The following is a 20,868-nucleotide window of genomic DNA, read 5'->3' on the forward strand; positions in this document are numbered from 1 at the left end:
GTTTATGGTTGTGATGATCACTGTGTAATAATCTACCAAGTTTGTGAGTTTTGAGGTGTGCATGTGCTCATGCATGTTGAGATAGAGATGGTGTAATTCCTGAAAACAGCAACTGGACTGAGAGGATTAAATGCAGTTTCTGGCTCAGAACTTCCATCAATGAAGCTCCTAATTTAGTGGGTCTCGGTGGCAGCCGGGAACTGGAACACTGGACTGGGTCCAGCCCTGTACACTCGTCCTGCCTTTATGAATAGAACAATTTATTTAAGCATTTTCCATCTCCAACTGATGGAAAACTGCACCCTTCCAAAAGTGCGTCAGCATGGCCGCGCGCATTTGATCCCAGCGTGTTGCTGTTGCTAGGTGGCTCGCTGGCTTTTAAACTGAGAGACACAGAAATAACGTCCTTCCCACATGTGTTTCCATCACACATGTAACTCAATCACATGTTAGCCGCACTAATTCCCAACATGTGAAGCACTGCTGCAATCACAGGCGCCGTTCGGCGCTCCACAGTGCAACACACAGCTTCTGCCATCTGGAAGAATTTACATTTCTAGGCTCCAATGTTGAATTGTTGCTCTGTGGAAAATGTAACAATAATAATAAAATGAAACTGTCTGTCATTTTGCACTCCCTGTTTGTGTATCCTCAGCCGTGTGGAGGACAGTGCCCACTTAAGGTGCCAGCATGCTTCAGAGGTACAATTTTCAGGGTAAACAAATGTGTTTCATGGCTAAACGTCTTTGAGTGCTCTGGGTGCCCAAACAGAATTTTTCTTTTTTACTGCATCTGGTCCCTCATCTGAGGATATCCTGATCACGTTTTTGTTGTTGTTGTTCCCATTACGGATCCCAGTCATTTAATGATGAGCATCCGCAAACAGAGTCCCGATCCAATACTTGCATTTTGCTACATAATACATTTGCACAGGGTGCAGTGCAAGTACATTAAAGCCAATCCAGAGTACTTGCTTACCATGTCCATGTCCTCCTAATGTACGGTGCATCCGGAAAGTATTCACAACACTTCACTTTTTCCACATTTTGTTATATTGCAGCCTTATTCCAAAATGAATGAAGTTCATTTTCCCCCCAAAATTCTATACACAATACCCCATAATGACAATGTGAAAAAGTTTAAGATTTTGGAAATTTATTAAAAATTAAAAACAAAAACAAACAAAAAAATCACATGTACATAAGTATTCACAGTCTTTGCCATGAAGTTCAAAATTAAGCTCAGGTGCATCCTGTTTCCTCTGGTCATCCTTGAGATGTTTCTACAGCTTAATTGGAGTCCACCTGGGGTAAATTCAGTTGATTGGACATGATCTGGAAATACATACATCTGTCTACATATAAGATCTCACAGCTGACAGTGCATGTCAGAGCACAAGACCAAGCAGGAAGCCAAAAGAATTGTGTGCAGACCTCCGAGACTGGACTGTCTCGAGGCACAAATCTGTGGAAGGGTACAGAAACATTTCTGCTGCTTTGAAGGTCCCAGTGAGCACAGTGGCCACCATCATCCATAAATGGTAAAAGTTCAGATCCACCAGGACTCTTCCTAGAGTTGGTCAGGGAGAAAAGGCCCTTAGTCAGGGAGGTGACCAAGAACCCAATGGTCACTATGTCAGAGCTCCAGCATTCCTCTGTGGAGAGAGGAGAACCTTCCAGAAGGACAACCATCTTTCCAGCAATCCTCCAGTCAGGGCTGTATGGTAGAGTGGCCAAACAAAAGCCACTCCTTAGTAAAAGGCACATGGCAGCCCGCCTGGAGTTTGGCAAAAGGCACCTTAAGGACTCTCAGACCATGAGAAGCAAAATTCTCTGGTCTGATGAGACAAAGATTGAACTCTTTGGTGTGAATGCCAGGTGTCATGTTTGGAGAAAACCAGGCACCATTCCAACAGTGAAACATGGTGGTGGCAGCACAATGCTATTTATTTTTAATAAATTTGCAAAAAAATAAAAATAAATAAATAAATAAATAAAATCATGTTGTCATTATGGGGTGTTGTGAGTAGAATTTTGAGGGAAAAATGTATTTATTCCATGTTGGAATAAGGCTGTAACATAACAAAATGTGGAAAAAGTGAAGCGTTTCCGGATGCATTGTACATGTCCCACAACAAGCAAAGGCTGATGCTCAAAACACAGCTGGGAAATGTGCCAATAATGATTTGCTCCCACTGCGTTCCACAATCAATGTGGCGAAACCTACAGTCAGTGGTGGGCACAGCTAACCAAATGGTTAGCTTTGATAACCACTAATCCGCTAACTGAAAAGTTGACTTTTATAATGCCGCGTTCACACCGGGCGCGATCAGACGCTACAAATTTGCATGGGTCGCCAGGTGACAGACGCGCCTCCTTCGCCCAGTGTGTCGCTCTGCTTGAGTGGACTTTCGCTGCGAAAATTCACCCCGGTGCGTCATCAAATAGGAGGAGCTTCCATTCCGCTCGCCGGCTCCGGTTGTCAGTCAAGCTAACATGACGGACCTTGATCACACGGAGCGAGTTGTTGTGAAAGGTCCCAATACAGAGAGTATCATTATTTGCTCCAGGAGCTGTGTCTGGGTGACGGCCGCTTTCAGCGGTCCTTCCACCTCTGCAGGACCCAGTTTGAGGATCAACTGTCCCGTTCGCGCGCGCACATGTAAACAATTAAAAAAAAAAAAAAAACTCCGCTGCTTGCTGCAGCAGCTGGCTCTTCCCCCAGAAAACTCTGTCATAATTGTGTTTAGAAACCAGTCACATCTGTGTAGTTAATTAATAAAATATTCTCTACAGACGATTCGCTCGCGCGCGCACGTAAACAAGAAAAAGAAGAGGAAAAAGCTCCGCTCCCGCTGCTGCAAGTAGGGCTGCTGCTCGCTCCAAAAACTCTGTCATAATTGTGTTTAGAAACCAGTCACCATTTGCTTTATACAGTGTAGTTAATAAGTAAAATAATCTCCAGGACGATTCGCGCGCATGCGCGTGCACGTAAAAGAAAAAGAAACTCCGTTCCCCGCTGCTGTGGTGCTGCTGCTCGCTCCAACAACTCTGTCATGATTGTGAAATAAAGGACAAAAGAGACATAAGTCCTGCTCACAGGCTGCTACCAGAGACAGGACATGTTCACATCTTCAGTCAAACTCCAGACATCTCCACGTCACTACATATTCAGTCCCTGATTGGTCATCGCGGCGCGACGAGACGAAAAAGTTCAGATTTTTGAACTTGGGGAGGAGGGCAACGCGACGTGAGGCGACGCAATATCGCGCCACAAACGTGCAAAATGCTCAAAATCGCTTCACTCGCCTCCATCGCGTCGCGCTGCGCGGTTTGGTGCCAAAACGCGTCCTTACATAGGGATTACATGGCAACCTGTGGCTGCAGTCGCTCACGTCGCGCCCAGTGTGAACGCAGCTTAACACAACCAATAAACTGCTAAAAAATTTAGCAGAAGTTACTGCTAACCTTTAGTACTGACTCGGTACACTGTTGGCTACTGATAAGTTTTGAGTTTAAGCAACACCGAGGCTTATGAGTAAAATCAATGGCGATCACAAACCCCAAACGAACAAGGAGCCAGAGCTTCTGCCTTTATGCACACTGCCTGCTGCGCTCCCCCCCACCAAAACTGTCATTTACTTTCCACATACTACAACACAGACAGTGGGCAGGAGACATGAAACGCAAAGCACTTTTCACTCATGGTTTCACTTATAAACAGCTAATTCCAGACAGTTTATCGACATTAATGTAAGTTATTTTTTACAAATTGAAAATACTGCACATATCTTTTAAATTAATGCGCTAATTCTGAAAGTTTGAGCATTAACAGTCACATGTGCCAAAAGGCATTATGGGAAAAATGCTAGCACGTAGCATGCTAACTAGCAATACAGGAACATCAAATCAATCAAACTTTGGTTTCGTTATGCAGTCAAGCATGAAGTAAAAGTTCATAGCGTCAGGTTTCCACATCCTTTATAATTAATTTAAACATTGTTCACAGTAAGGCTAAGTAACCATGAGCTGGCCACGCCCCAGGAACCACCATCAAGTGACAAATGCCAACTGGTTGTTGCCCACATTTGTAGCTAATCTGGCTCTAGTTTGAGAGTGGTGAGGGGGAGAAAATACCACAAAACAAGTCAGTGAGCTCACCAACAACCTCAGAGGGTGGGGGGGGAAGCCATCATAATCCCCTGTTCAAAGTAGACTTCAAGAGACCACAAGATGTAAACCACTCATCAGTGGTAAGGAGGAGGAAAGCCAGATTGGAATTTGCAAAAAGCACCGAGGTGAGCCACAACAGTTCTGGAATAAAGTTTAATAGCCTAATTAGACAAAAAAAATAACTTCTACCAAATTGAGAGAATCTCCCCATGATCAAAAACATACAAGCTTGTCCGTGTAAGCCGTAAAAGGATGTAAATACCAGGAAGTAAAAGCTGACATTCTAAACTGTGTTCATCTTTTGATATTAAACCCAACTATCTTCTGTGTCTTGCAAAACCAACTGAACTGACCTTGCAATTTGAACAGTTCTGCAGGGCACTGAAGATCCAGAAGATAACGCCGCCACACTAATTTGTAGCTTTACTGTTCTCGAATGCTTGGAAAGCCGTAAATCCTACACCTCTTGCCACATGAGATGGGTTCAAGTTAATGTAATCTGTTACTGGTGGTGATGTCATACCTCTGTGTTTGGGAATCATCTCTGTGGGCATGGCACTGCTGCCAGAACTCCAGAGGATGAGGAGTCATTTTGTGGAAATTCAACTCTGAAGAGTATATTCTTGGGTGGCTATATATATATATATATATATATATATATATATATTATATGTTTCATGCAGGGTTCAAGAGCAGGCAAATTGCTGAATCTCATAATGGATTTTTTTCTCACACACCATTTGAAATAACTTTTGAGCAATCAGTGCCGGTGGTACCTAAGATGTAAATTGAAGGTATCTCAGAGATTCTACTCATAGTGCAGCAGAAAACAGAATATTTACAGAAGAATCTTTCAAATGCTGAAACAAGAACCAAATTTGGCATAAATACTCCTTAGACATTACTCTTTCGAGAAAAAAAAACAACAACAACAAGCCACTTGAATTTTCAAGAGGTGGCCAGGTAGGGGTCAACTGAAGAATTACACAGGGGTCAAATTTTTTAAAAATCTCCTATCATATTGAAACCTATACCACATTATTTCTCTGATCATAAAGATTCCCAAAAGGTATAGTTTGGACTGTCTATGACTGAATTCTATGGAGTTATAGGGTAAAAACAACAAGAATGGTGACAATGGTCAATTTAAGTTTTTACAGGGGTTAAAATTTAAAGTTGCTCAAATTTTGATAAAAAAAAAAGTGATCCAAATTATTGGCTGAGTTAATAGGCTTTTAAAAAGGAATAGTTTGCACCATGTGTCATGCTTAGTCATCACGTTACAGGGGTAACATATGTCACATAACATAGAATCCAATCGACGTTGACATTGTTTGACTTTACTTTTGAGACCAAACATTCAACACAGTCAAAACCATTCCATTTATTAATCCTATTAGGTCAACCAATAATTTGCACCACTTTTTATAAAAATAAAAAATTGGTGCAACTTTAATTTTAAGGCCTCTACAAACTAAAACTGACCTTTGTCACCATTCTTGCTATTTTTATTCCATAACATTCAGTTACAGATAATCCAAACTATACCTTTTTGGAATCTTTATAATCAGACAAATAATGTGGTATAGTTTTAAATATAATTGGATCATTTTTAAATTCTGACTCCTGTGTAATTCTTCAAGTGTCCCCTACCTAGTTACCTATTGAAAATTCAAGTGACCAGTTGGTTTTGTCAAATGAGTAATGTCTAAGGAGTATGTGTGCCAATTTTGGTGCTTGTTTCCAGAAACTAACGATTGTTACAATTATCTGTTCCACTACCACATTTCTCTAGACATGTTTCTAGACTTGACTTGACTTGTTTTTATGATGGGCTCATTTGAGTCTGCCACACCAGATTCACCACACACTCGTACATCAAGATGATGACATAAATTATGTCGGTAAACATGGTGAATGAGCATGCGTTATGAATAATGCCTCATATAAATACAAAATAAGGCTATACGATCTGCCCATATTTGTCAGAGGTGCCCCAAGAAGGACAATGAGAATGGCAACACAAAAAAGGATCTTTAGTAATCAGAGACTGCAGTACTATGTAGGCTATGTGGCTCGATGGTGCTGGTGCTTATCTCCGGATTCCGTAACGTCAAGCGGTTAAGAGCCGACAAGACCCCCTGGATGAAATGCCAGTTCGACGCAATTTACTTCCCCAGTCAAGGCCGGTACACATTTACAACAGAGTGGACTGAGACAAAGGAGTGTCAGACTCCATCACTCAATTGTTTTTATTATTATTATTATTATTATTGATGACGACAACAAACAGATGATTTTTCTGTATATACGTTGCACCGGAGTGTAAGTCACCGGGTTTCCCAAACTAGTAAAAAAAAAAACACTCCGGAAAATACAGGAACCAGTCATTTCACACAAAGTCAGTCCAGCGGTACCCAAGGATCCTCTGAAGAGACTCGGTCCCAAAGCCATCATCATCATCATCTTAGTTCACTGGTTACTGGTTACGTATCCGATTAAATTACTTTTTGTCTCAAGTGAAACAATGATCCTTTCTCACACACACACACATACACACACATACATACACACACACACACACACACACACACACACACACACACACACACACACACACACACACACACACACACACACACACACACACACACCAAAACATCTAACAATAGAGCTCAGGTTGAAAAATGTCAAACTTCTTTGATCCAATCTGTTTTCCTATTGTACCCTCATTTCAGATGATCTATCTGGATGTTGAACTAGCAGCGTGCATGGATTTTGCTGCCTGCTCAGCTTGTTTTGCCATCCACCATCAAAATCAGGAACCTTTTAAGTTCTGCATCAAAGCATCATAGGTTTTGCTTTGATCAGTTTCTTTAATCTTCTTGAATTCTGACATCACAATTATCTGATGTGGGCAATGCAAGCCTGTTTTGACTGAATAGTCTTTATTTCAGAGGTCCAAACTCTGAATGCTCTTCACCTTTATTGTGTCAGTGAAGGTATAACCTTCATGGGTGCCCCTCTAGTTCATAAATACAACCCCATTTCCAATGAAGTTGGGACGTTGTGTAAAATGTAAATTAAAAACACGATTTGCAAATCCTCTTCAACCTATATTCAATTGAATACACCACAAAAACAAGATATTTAATGTTCAAACTGATAAACTTTATTGTTTTTGTGTAAATATTTGCTCACATTTGAAATGGATGCCTGCAACACATTTCAAAAAAGCTGGGACAGTGGTATGTTGAACACTGTGTTATATCACCTTTCCTTCTCACAACACTCAATAAGCATTTGAGGGTTGAGGACACTAATTGTGAGTGTCATGATTAGGTATAAAAGGAGCATCCCCAAAAGTCTCAGCCCTTCACAATCAAAGATGGGGCGAGGATCACCACTTTGTGAACAACTGCATGAAAAAATAGTCCAACACTTTAAGAACAATGTTTCTCAACGTTCAATTGCAAGGAATTTAGGGATTCCATCATCTACAGTCCATAATATAATCAGAAGATTCAGAGAATCTGTAGAACTTTCTACACGTAAGCCAACATTGAATGCACGTGACCTTCAATCCCTCAGGCGGCACTGCATTAAAAACCAACATCGTTGTGTAAAGCAGGGGTGCCCAAGTTCGGTCCTCAAGATCTACTTTCCTTAGTTGTCTCCCTGCTCCAACACACCTGAATTCAATGAAAGGCTCATTAAAAGCCTGCTATCGTGTCTCTCATTTGATTCAGGTGTGTTGGAGCAGGGAGACAACTAAGAGTGTCAGGAAGGTAGATCTCGAGGACTGAACTTGGGCACCCTTGGTGTAAAGGATCTTACAGCATGAAATCAGGAACACTTCAGAAAGGCCTTAGTAGAGAAGCTTGAATCTTCGACTGGACTGGATTGCTTGATGCGAGGACGTCAGAAAGGCCTGTTTTTCTTAAATCATCTTTATTTGACCAATGTGGTTTCCAAGGTGTAGCTTATAAAGTGTTTGAGCCTATTTATCAGTGAAAACACCTGTAAGTCAGCAGCACGCTGCACATCCGCTTGCCAAAAACGGTTTTCCACTATTTGGATTCGGAAAAAGGTGCGTTCTACATTTATAACCTGCACAGTGGAGCCTGCAGAGTGCATTCACATCCTGCCACACTGCACACAGCTGGCACCTCACGGTTCATTGGTATTCGAGTGAAGATTTGATTGTCAAAGATCGTCAGATTCAATATGGATCAGATTCACCTCCGCTGGTTAGGAAAGCTGCTCACCATGTAAAACAAAGAAAATGTTTAAATTTCTTTTGCACCACAGACAGCAGTACCGAATTAACTAGGCGTCCTTGCACTTTGGACACACTGCAGTAAGTGAACAGATGGATACACAGATAGTATGAGTCTCTTCAGATTGTTAACACGATAACTTGAAAACCGAGCATGCTCTCATCTTGTAACTCACCACAGTAAAAGGCCATGTAATGAAAAACACTTTTCAAATATATATTTCATGTCGGCAGGTGAAGGATGGACTGGTGTCTGCCTTGGTTATTGCCATCCAGAACTCAAGGCAGCTCTGTGGTATCATGGATGCAGGGAAGTGCAACACCAGCATATGCTCCCAGATGTGACTTGACATGGTCACTGTTCAGGAAAGCACAACTTTGCAAAAAATTTTAGCCATATAAAATATTTTCTGGGCAACCACCTAGCTAGACCAGTTTTCTGCCTAGGTGGTTGCCATCCGGGACCCGAAGTGGCTCCGTGGGGTTGTGGATGTGGTAAAGCATAACACCAGCAAACACTCCCAGACTTGATTTGACTTTGCGTTTGTTTGACAGCGGATACATTCTAAAACTCACATTCACAAAACCCTGCAAGAATGATTATGTATGAACATAGCAGAAGCAGGCGCTTCTTCTTTCTCTCTCTCTCAACACATGTACAGTAGTGTTCAGAATAACAGTAGTGCTATGTGACTAAAAAGATTAATCCAGGTTTTGAGTATATTTCTTATTGTTACATGGGAAACAAGGTACCAGTAGATTCAGTAGATTCTCACAAATCCAACAAGACCAAGTATTCATGATATGCACACTGTTAAGGCTATGAAATTGGGCTATTAGTAAAAAAAAGTAGAAAAGGGGGTGTTCACAATAATAGTAGCATCTGCTGTTGACGCTACAAACTCAAAACTATTATGTTCAAACTGCATTTTAGCAATCCTGTGAATCACTAAACTAGTATTTAGTTGTATAACCACAGTTTTTCATGATTTCTTCACATCTGCGAGGCATTAATTTTGTTTTTTTTGGAACCAAGATTTTACTTGTTTACTAGTGTGCTTGGGGTCATTGTCTTGTTGAAACACCCATTTCAAGGGCATGTCCTCTTCAGCATAAGGCAACATGACCTCTTCAAGTATTCTGACATATCCAAACTGATCCATGATACCTGGTATGCGATATATAGGCCCAACACCATAGTAGGAGAAACATGCCCATATCATGATGCTTGCGCCACCATGCTTCTTTGTCTTCACTGTGAACTGTGGCTTGAATTCAGAGTTTGGGGGTCGTCTCACAAACTTTCTGTGGCCCTTGGACCCAAAAAGAACAATTTTACTCTCATCAGTCCACAAAAAATATTCCTCCATTTCTCTTTAGGCCAGTTGATGTGTTCTTTGGCAAATTGTAACCTCTTCTGCACATGTCTTTTATTTAAGAGAGGGACTTTGCAGGGGATTCTTGCAAATAAATTAGCTTCACACAAGCGTCTTCTATGTAATTGTCACAGCACTTACAGGTAACCCCAGACTGTCTTTGATCATCCTGGAGCTGATCAATGGGTGAGCCTTTGCCATTCTGGTTATTCTTCAATCCATTTTGATGGTTGTTTTCCGTTTTCTTCCATGCGTCTCTGTTTTTTTTTTTGGTCCATTTTAAAGCATTGGAGATCATTGTAGATGAACAGCCTATAATTTTTTGCACCTGTGTATAAGTTTCCCCCTCTCCAATCAACTTTTTAATCAAACTACACTGTTCTTCTGAGCAATGTCTTGAACGTCCCATTTTCCTCAGGCTTTCAAAGAGAAAAGCATGTTCAACAGGTGCTGGCTTCATCCTTAAATAGGGGACACCTGATTCACACCTGTTTGTTCCACAAAATTGACGAACTCACTGACTGAATGCCACACTACTATTATTGTGAACACCCCCTTTTCTACTTTTTTTTTTTACTAATAGCCCAATTTCATAGCCTTAAGAGTGTGCATATCATGAATGCTTGGTCTTGTTGGATTTGTGAGAATCTACTGAATCTACTGGTACCTTGTTTCCCATGTAACAATAAGAAATATACTCAAAACCTGGATTAATCTTTTTAGTCACATAGCACTACTATTATTCTGAACACTACTGTAACCATACCACCACTAGACTCTGTGTAAAGTTAATGAAACCTGGTTTTGAATGTTGATATTTATTCATCACGTTTAAAGACTGGCCATTTAAACACAACAGAACCAGTAAGTTGTACAGACTGTACAGTAAAATCTGCTCAGAGTAAGTCTTAAGAGTTACAATACAAGTGTCCAAAATCAACATAGTGTACACTTTACCCAACGTACTGGCATATTTACTGTTGGATTAGATATTTTGAAAAGTATGCAATTAACTAAACCCAAGTACAGGCTAAACCATTTAAGCACTTAAGCATTTAAAGTACCCACTCAGTTCTTTTCTTCTGATATTGGACCCTCCAAAGACCAGAGCATCAACAGACCCTTGAACAGCTAAAATAATAGCTGTCAGTTCAAAGCAAATTATTGCCTGACAAATTACCGCATCATTATCATCCAACCATTCACTGTTCAATTTATTTTAATAACTACAAGCCCTCCAGACATGGAAGCTTAATCATGCAATAAACCATTAGTTATTAGTTATCGTGATTTTAAATAGATAGCCTCGCCCTCTCTTTCTATCTCTCTCTCTCTCTCTCTCTCACACACACACACACAAACACACACACACACACACAGAAAACAAGCAATACTGACATACATAAATGCTCAAAGGCCGACAGTAAACACTGACCTACTTGAATTTTCAACTCATACTAGAAAACAGAGCAAATCTAGGCTCAGGTCACCCATGTGCCTTCTAGATTAGATTAGATACAACTTTATTAATCCCTTGGGAGACTCCCTCAGGGAAATTGTATAGCAGCACACAGGGTAAGAAGCACACAGAACATCAAAAGTGAAAGTAAAAAAAAACAAAAACAATTTGCAAATATAAATCTATCTATCTCTCTATCTATCTAGGCCATCTTCGGTCAAAAGACCAAGACATTCGCGCGGGTTTCGACATCTCTTCATGTGGCTGAAAAGCCCGATTCCTGAATGGCAGTAACGACCGCAACAAGTACACAAGAAATCAGAAGCTGACGGAGCAAATCCAGCAGCCTTCCTCCTCTCTCTTTACTCAGAGGCTTCATTTCTTACTTACTTTCTTACAAGAGGACCTCCATCTGTCACAGTCTGTGGCCAGCACCTCCCAGTTATCGGACGCCAGACCGACTGTGTTCATATCTCTCTTACATACGTCCCTGAAGTGGAGCTTCGGACGTCCTATGGGCCCGTACGACGTCCTGTCCTTTGATCCTGATCACTCATCACTGATCTGTTGATCTCTGAACTTTCCCGTGGAGTTTTTGTTGTAGTTTCTCTGTCTTTCTGCTCTTCTAATCAGGATCAAAGAATTCACATTCAAAGGACAAACCTTGGTCTTTGATCCTGACTGCTGAATTAATCGGCCATCCTGAATACAGGATTAATGTAATCAGGGTCAGAGATCAAATATCAAAGGCAAGACCTGGTTGAAAGGAATCAGGATCAAAGGCGAGCTGCACCCCTTGATCTGGAGACATTCCAAAGTTATTTTAGGTTGACCTCACCATGACATTTGACTAAAATCTATTCATGCCCTGTGAAAAAAAAGACAACCTGACAATGAAGTAGTTTTACTGTATGTAGCGCCGCCACCAACAGTTACTACAGGAAAACACAGTATGACATCATGCAGCTGCAGTACGACAAACAATGGAAGTGTTGGGGGGATCTGTTGTGTCTTTGTGTTATGCTGACTGTAACACAAATAGCTCATTTGTCCGACCGAACCCAGTCAGGAGCAGTAAGGTGACACTGTGAGCTTTGGAAGACAAAAAACTGTTGCTGCTAAACAAATTAGACTTGAATCAAACATTACAGTTTCTCACATGAAGTGTAAATGTGGAGAACGACTAAAAGAAATGCCTCAGAATTTAATTTTCCATCTTGTTTTGAGGTTTCCAGGAGCTCCAGGATCAAAGGTTATCTTGACTCCCATTCTGTTATTTATGTCAAGAATGTTCAGCCTCGCCAATTCAAACACAACGTGCGAGCTTGAAAATTCACTCTCATTCACGTGACTGCTAGCATGCATTGGTGACTCAGCTGGAAACGCTCTATTACAGAGCGCAACAACGCTGAATGACCATGGAGGACAGCACAGAGTGCGCTAGAAGGGTGGGTCGACTGATCGAGGGACTTTGCATAACATCACTGATTCCAAAAACCATGATAAAGGATTCTGCAAACAGCTGTTTCAAATCATATTCTACCCAAATACTCTCTCTTTAGATAATATAATCTCTTTCCTGTCTGCCTATAAACAGTCAGACCTGAACCTAAACTTGCACAGCTGGTTATATGGATCCCACCCCCAAACTGAACGAAATTTAAAAACAAAACAAATCTGTCAAGGCTGTAGCTTACTCCACTCTTCTACCTTCATGAGTGTCATGGCCCTGTGACCTGTATCTGCCCTGATTTTGTCCTTGTAGGTCCTGGTTGTTGTTGTTTTGCTTTGTTTTTAAATGACAGTATATGTTGTATGTAGGGCTAAATAAAAAGTAAAAAGTATTTTCAGGCTGATATGGCCATTTTTTAAAGTATTTATTATGGTTTAGTAGCAGTGTGACTCATTCTGACTCTTGAGCAGAGTAATGGTGTCCTCTGCAGAAATCTGCTGGGATCTGGAATGGGGTATGAGGTTTAAGATCATTTAGAACAGTGACTGAAGCTAAAGGGGACAGTCTGTAGTTCCAGGAAGTGGTCAAATGAAGTCTCTGTGACATTCTGTTGTTGATTTATTAATAGAAACATGATGAAAAACAGTGCTGAATACATGGGGATGTCCATCAGCCTCAGAGAGTTAAAAAATAAATTCTATTCATAGACTGTATATACACTGAAGGAACCCTGCATGACGTCACCCAGATGTTTTCTACCTACAGAGACCCAGAACAGCCAATATCTCGCTACACCTATACCACAATTCTGCCTACATCATGACGAAACTATAAATTGATTAATAGGTGGAGCATGGGTTACTCACTGTGTGACGAAAGAGACCTTAACACACCCCTGTCTTTGAGTCTGAACCAGCTAAGCTAACAGGCTAACCTTGGTTCAGGTACTGATTAAATTATATTTTTGAGGACTGCATGGTGGCTGTCATAACGGTTTGACGTGGTGTGGGCTTTAAAAGTTATGAGCCGCTTATTTTCTCAGTAATCGTGCATTAATGGGACTTAATGGATGAAACTACTAAAAGTGCTAATGCCATTAGCCCACGACATTATGTAAGAAGAGAATTTCACTCAACATACTGAAGCAGGGACTCAGCAGGTGTCACTCAAAGCGACCACATCCCTAATTATACATGACTTAAAACGTCCTCAACTACGAAGTTAGAAAAGATTCACCACTGTAGTATCATGATGGAAGGGGAAACTACTTACAGAGATCAAAACCATTTTTAAACCAGGCTAGTAAGTAAGTAAGATGCTTTGGCTTGTATCTTGTTTCACTGGGGGTCACCACAGCAGATCTGAGGTGGATCTGCATGTTGATTTGGCACAAGTTGTACACTGGATGCCCTTCCTGATGCAACTCCATATTGCATGGAGCATGGGCAGAGGTGGCCTTGAACCAGGAATCTTCTTCCCTGTAGTTAACCACTTGGCCACCATCCAAGCCAACCCAATCTCACGACATCTCGTGATGGCATCATGAAAAGTCAATAAATCTATTGGTTCAAGACACAAAAACGCCTCACAATGCACAGAGATTTCCACCCAAAGCATTGAAAGGAGGGAGGATAAGGATTAGTGAGTGTCAGAGCCACAATCCAGGATGAGATGAGGAGCATCCATGAATACATCAGAAAAATGGCCCCCTGAGATCAGATGCTACAAGCCTCAGGCAACTGAAGACAGACGGTGATAAGGAACAGGAGGAGGAGATATCATGGAAGACCAAGCCCCTCCATGGGATGTGCCATTCATAGATACAGGAAGTGGCTGGCATCAAGAAGACCTACCAGTGGCTTGTAAAGCACAGCCTAAAGGACAGCACAAAGGCTCTCATCATGGCAGCACAAGAACAAGCCATAAGCACCAGCTCCATAGAGGCAGGAGTCTACCACAGCCGACAGGACCCAAGTTGCAGGATCTGCAAATGTGCCCCAGAGAGAGTCAAGCACATAGTAGCAGGATGCAAGATGCAAGCTGGGACAGTGTACACTGAGAGGCACAATCAAATGTTGGGAATCATGTACAGGAACATCTTTGGCACATACAGATTACAAGTCCCCAAGACCCGATGGGAGATGCCACCAAATGTGGATGAGAACAACAGGGTTAATTTCCAGTGGGACTTCAAGTTCCAGACAGACAAGCAGCTGCTGACCAACCAACCAGACATAGTGGTGGCTGACAAGGGAAAGAAGACTGCAGTTGTGATCAATGTGGCAATCTCATCTGACAGCAACATCACAAATAAGGAGCACGAGAAAATCAAGAACTACCAAGGGTTGAAGGAGCAACTGGAGCAGATGTGGAAGATCAAGTCCAAAATGGTCCCAGTGATAATAGAAGCAGTAGGAGCTCTAACCCCCAAATTGGAAGAGTGGCTCCAGCAGATTCCAGGCACAACATCAGAGGTCTTTGTCCAGAAGAGTGCAGTCCTAAGAACAGCTAAGATACTGTGCCCAGCCCTTAAACTCCCAGGCCTCTGGTAGACGACCCCAGCTTGAGGAATACACATACCACTCTCTCTAGGAGATGTAATGTGAAGTTGCGTCAGGAAGAGCACCCGGCATAAAACTTGTGTGAAATCAACATGCAGATCCAACTGGACACTGCTGTGGGGACCCCGAGTGAAACAAGGGACTTAATAACTGACCAATTATATTTAATGAACTAGGAGCCAAAAATCCAACTCATTGACACAGGAGACTCAGATATTGTTCTGTTCAAACATCACCACAGAAAGAATTTTGCATTGCATTTCTGTGATTATAGTCAAAACTTTATATCACTTTATATCATGTTATTTATTTATTTTTAAAGTCTGGGCCTTTATATAGGTTTAAGGCTTATTCTACCATCGATGTCAAGGGTACATAGATTAATAATTTAATCATGTATACTCTCTGTGCTCAATTTCTTCTTTCTCTATCTCTAATTGTTTTTTAATACACTGTAGCAACAGAACATCTCCAAGCTATTAACTTATTGCTGCCTGGTTAGCAAACAAGCTTTTACTTTTGGCATTTTAAGTATTTTGATGCTCATACGTTTGCACTTTTCTTAAGTTGCATTTTCACTGTGGGGGTTTTACTTTCAAAAGTATTTCTCCTGTTTCATACTGTATGTATAATATTTATTGCTTTGACAGTCTGCTAGTACACATTCCTGTCCACTTGGTGGCAGTAATGCACCAACAGCCAGCCACCGTTAAACTGCTAACTTCATGCTAACTTAGCTATTGTTAAAAAAAATCTCATTTGTCAATAACTTCTGCTGGAAAATTGCCTATTTGCTGTCATTCATTGATAATAATAAAGTTGTTTGAATTAGTGGACAGTGTAACGTTTGTTAATGTTACTTTAAATACTGTTTTCAACACACTCAATGCAGCTGCATGGTTCCAGTGCTGACAAAGATACTTTTCAAAAACATTTTTGGATCATTATGAAACTGAATGATCCCCAATTTACACAGTTCCTATGGAAACTTAGTAACTAATTATTGTGTTATTATTAAGGGGAAAAAAGGGTGCACACACTCATGGGATCCCCTCAGTGCACCATGCACAGGCTTCTGTAACTCTATCAGCAACTCAGATGTTGTTACATGTATGTGACAATATGTTGGTGCGTGAATATGAATAACTGTGCCGGAAATTAAGACCGATGCATTGGGATGACCAGTGTGTCGTCCAACACTGAAGCAGACACTTCTTCGTTCTGTCTGTCTCTCTCAACATATGTGTCATTTTGAGGTTTATGTGTAGCTTGAAAAGAGCTTGATGGTCAATTTACTGACTTTCCAAAGCCTAGGTCTAATGGTCACCAAGGCCACCACTGGTTGTTAAAATCACTATAAATGGCAGAAACCTTTTGAATACAGTGTAGCCAGTATCAGTTTGAGCTGTTCAAACCCTGTAAGTTACATTTAAACTGACACAGGGTTGATTTTTCTTTTATGCCACAAAGATAGTTTTTTTTTTTTTTTGTCGAGCTATTTAAAGCTGTATTGCATGTGGGATCTTCAGATCTCTCTCCAACAGTCTAAGGGTTGTGTCTTGGGTTCTTACCAGGCCGTCACAATTGCTGATGGCCACCGAGGCCTCTGGCATGTCTGTGACGTCTCCAGTGAACACGCAGTCCCCGTGGATACGCTCCTTGGCCTTTTCCTCAAAATCCTCCTGCCATTCCACAAAAGCTCCTGGAGCCACCAGCCTCCTGTTGGCCCTGAGGCGGAGGTGCAGCTCTTTGCCAAACACAGTGACGTTGAAGAACAACTGCTGAGCGCTGGAGGAGAAAGGGGTGACTGAGGGCGCTGCGGGGGCACCGCGGGCCACCCTTCTTCTGCTGCCAAATACCGAGGAGGCATCAGCAGCACTTTTACTTCCAGCAGAGACCATGTGAGAAATGTAGCGGCCGCGGGAGTCTGTGCTGAATGGCACGATAAGACCATACTCACTCAGCTTTCCAGAGAGTTTTTCTGATGGGACAGATAGCACTGCGTTAGAATCACAATCACAGGAGCTACGGGAAGGTCACGTGCAAAAAATACACAAAGACAAAACTGTAACTGCACAGAAGGAAAACAGAAGGCATTAATTTCAGACATGCAATTACATAAAGCTCCTAAAAATAGCCCATTAGGAAAATAGTCGATTAAAATGGAAAAAGCAGTTTGGGACATTATTGATTTTGTTCATGCAAAACAGAAAGGCAGTGTCAAATTAAAGGCCAACATACAATCTAAAATGTTTTATTTAAATCTTTTTTGTCATTAAAATGATGAAGGGAAAACAATGTGTTTTGCAATACAGTGGTCCCTCGCTATAACGCGATTGACCTTTCGCGGCCTCGCAGTTTCACAGATTTTTTTTAGTGCAATTTTGCATTAATTTTTATTTTTTTTTAACAGCACATTGTGTTCTGTGTCCTTATCAGGCGGGCCGGTCGCGGCACCGGTTGGCATTACCGTGATTGCTCTCACTACCTCCGATGCGCTTACTGAGTCTGTGGGCTCGGTAAACGCAGCAGCGGGCCACTCACACCACCCTCCTGTCTGCTGTGCGGAGCTGCGCCAAATCTGGCAATAGGTCTAGAGACTACGCTCGCTGTTTTGATACGGATGTTGACCGCAGCCGCAGAGCTCCGTGGCCACCGAGAGAAAAGACTTGGATTCTTTGCGGTCCCCCATCCGTACCTTTGGAGGCAGTGAGCGAAGGGAGAGTTCTGCATGTGTCTGTTTATACTCTTCTCGCCCAGAAGAAAAAAGAGTGTTTACACAGGAGAGAAAAGTGAGAAAATGTTAATGCCTGTTTGAGAAAAGTGTATAAAGTGTGTAGTGAGGGGTTTTACAGCCTTAAAACATCTATAATAATTGCAAAAAAATAGCGCTGACTACTTTGCAGATTTCGCTTATTGCGGGTTATTTTTATATATATATATATCACAGTAAAAGTAGCAATTTTCAGCCACATACTAGATTGTGCCTGATGACATCATAAGTCTGAGCTGCCGTTGTGCACTGTGCTGTAGGCAGCAGTGGGGTATCAAAAAATATCGACACTCGAGATATCGCGATACGTATCAAATTGCAACCCAGGCATCGTGATTCGTATCGAATCTCCACCCAGGTATTGCGATACATATCGAGTTGCGACCCAGGCATTGTGATACACATGGAATTGTCACCCAGTTATCGCGATACATACAGACGCCACCCAGGTATCGTGATACAGATCAAATCAACACCCACGTATCATAATATGTATCGAATTGCCACTCAGCTATCATGATACATATTAAATCATGACTCGGGTATCATGACATGCATCGAATCGCAACCCAGCTATTGTGATATGGATCAAATCGCCACCCGTGTATCATGATACGGATTTAAACCCACCCAGGTATCGTGATACATATTTAATCGCCACCCAGGTACCATGAGATGTATCATATTGTGAGATAACTGTATCATCGCAGTCCTAGTAGACAGCTGTGTATTTTGTTGCAAGTGTCTCTCACTATTTGTCTCTCATAATGTCTTTGTCTCAGTGTAAGTCTCAGAAAGAAACTCACAGTCTGTGATGCTTCAAGATCCAGAGACACAACCAGACCGTTACAGGGAGAGGCCGACAGATGAGAGACAAATTAAGGCAAGGATCCAAAGACAGATGCACAGACAAACAAGTACAAAAAAAGAGACCATGATCCAAAGAGAGACAGATATAATTACAGACAGACACAGAGGACAGCTATTAAGACAAAGAGACCAACAGTCAATGACAGACAGACAAAGAAACAAAGTGCAAAAAAGAGACCATGATCCAAAGAGAGCCAGAGATGGACATAATTAAAGACAGACACAGACAGACGAATATAATGTCAAAGAGACCAGCAGTCACAGAGATAAGCAGACATATTTAGAGAGAGAGAGAGAGAGAGAGAGAGAGAGAGACAAACAAATGCAGAAAAAATGACCATGATCCAAAGAAAGATAGCTGGAGATGGACAACTGGAGACAGATGCAGACACAGCAGGGCAAAGGTAAAATCTAAGAGACCAAGAGCTAAAGACAGGCAGACATGGTTAGAGACAGGCAGACAGACAAATGCAGGTAGAGACATAAAGACAGAAAAGTTATCTAAAGACATTAAGACAAGACAGACCAGTAGAATCAAACAGAAGGAGATGGATATAAACACAGACAAATATAGATTAAGACATCAAGAAGACACCAAGATCCAAAGACAAACTAACCAACAGAGACAGAGACACAAATACAAAGAAAAAGACACCATGATCCAAAGTGAGTCACACAGGGACAAAGGCAGACTAATGCACAAAGACAAATACAGGCAAAGACAGAGATCAGATGTCCAAGAGAGACAGAGACAACGGGCAAAAAGGCATTCTCAGAAAGACAAAAATAGATATATATGTACAATGATAGACGGAAGAGTGACAGAGACAGACAAACACACAGACAGTAAAACAAAGAGACAGAAAGAGATGGAGACAGAAGACAGAGGCAGGGTATAAGAGAAAGACAAAGACACAAAGACATGCACTGCGCGAGACACAGGCAATGCTGCACAGATGAGACAGCTGTTAAAACTCACTACTGCCCCCTACAGGACAGTGTTCTCTGACAGCCAAGACTCACATTTGTGACGTCATCAGGCGCAGAGTATCCAGAACCCTGCAGAAAACATGGCTTTTTTTCTCTGAATATGCCTCTTTTTTAATTATGAAAACACACGATGTCTTCTTATAATTTAATCTCCATGTCACAAAAGTATGAATTTAAAAAAAAGAGTTGCTCTTTAAATGCGGTGACCGCTTAAAGAAGGTTACTGCTCGCGCGTTTAACTGCACATTTACGCACAACGTTACCGCGTGCATTTCTGCAAAAGCGAAGGAACAAAAAAGTCGACATCGACTCGAACTCACCGTGTGATTCTGCAGCTAAAAGATGATCCCAAAATATGTGAGTGAGTGAAAAGCACATGAGCAAAAAACAGACAGAATCCATAGCGAGGCGCGCGCAGCTGGCGTTTCCGTTCTCGCTGCAAACTTTGGAGAGAGAGAGAGAGAGAGAGAAAGAAAAAAAGCGAATATGGAGAAGAAAAGTTCTCAGTGAGCTGCAGAGAGCCAGCCGGGCATTTCGGAGCCAAACTGGCGGATGTTCAGAAATTGTTTCCAGTCTTTTTTTCGGTTGAAGTGCACGCACCGTAAGCGCGCTCCATCCATTTGGGAACCTCAGAGGCAGAGACGCGCGGCGAGGACTCGGTCTCTCCGGTCACGGATCTTAGTTTGATTTAAGTTTCCCCACTTCAGGTAAATTTTATAAAGCTGGTGTGCACGGGAACACGCGGTCTAAGCGGCGGGGAAACGCTGGATTTTGCCTAAAAGTGCGCAGACACGGAGGAAGCGTCCCCGCGGTGAAACATCTGCCGTGCAGCCGTGCACCATTACGCATTACGCACCGACGGCTCCGCTGCAGTGGGAGCGCCTACTCTCCACCGCACGGTCACATATTTAGTAGAGCCTCTCTCTTTTTTTTCA

The 20,868-nt window shown here is 41.9% G+C and overlaps 1 protein-coding gene across 1 annotated transcript in view; it reads right to left on the reverse strand.

The window, feature by feature from the left end:
* The window catches only part of LOC117530481 (A disintegrin and metalloproteinase with thrombospondin motifs 14), a 141,287-nt gene extending 120,675 nt beyond the window's left edge, over positions 1–20,612 (reverse strand). Inside the window, 2 exon segments of the mRNA XM_034193392.1 lie at positions 16,872–17,281; positions 20,254–20,612. Of these exon segments, the coding sequence (XP_034049283.1) occupies positions 16,872–17,281; positions 20,254–20,335 (492 nt within the window). The 5' untranslated portion in view covers positions 20,336–20,612.
* Between the last annotated feature and the right edge of the window lie 256 nt (positions 20,613–20,868).

This window comes from Thalassophryne amazonica, chromosome 18, assembly GCF_902500255.1.
Source record: "Thalassophryne amazonica chromosome 18, fThaAma1.1, whole genome shotgun sequence".
Classification (NCBI taxonomy): domain Eukaryota; kingdom Metazoa; phylum Chordata; class Actinopteri; order Batrachoidiformes; family Batrachoididae; genus Thalassophryne; species Thalassophryne amazonica.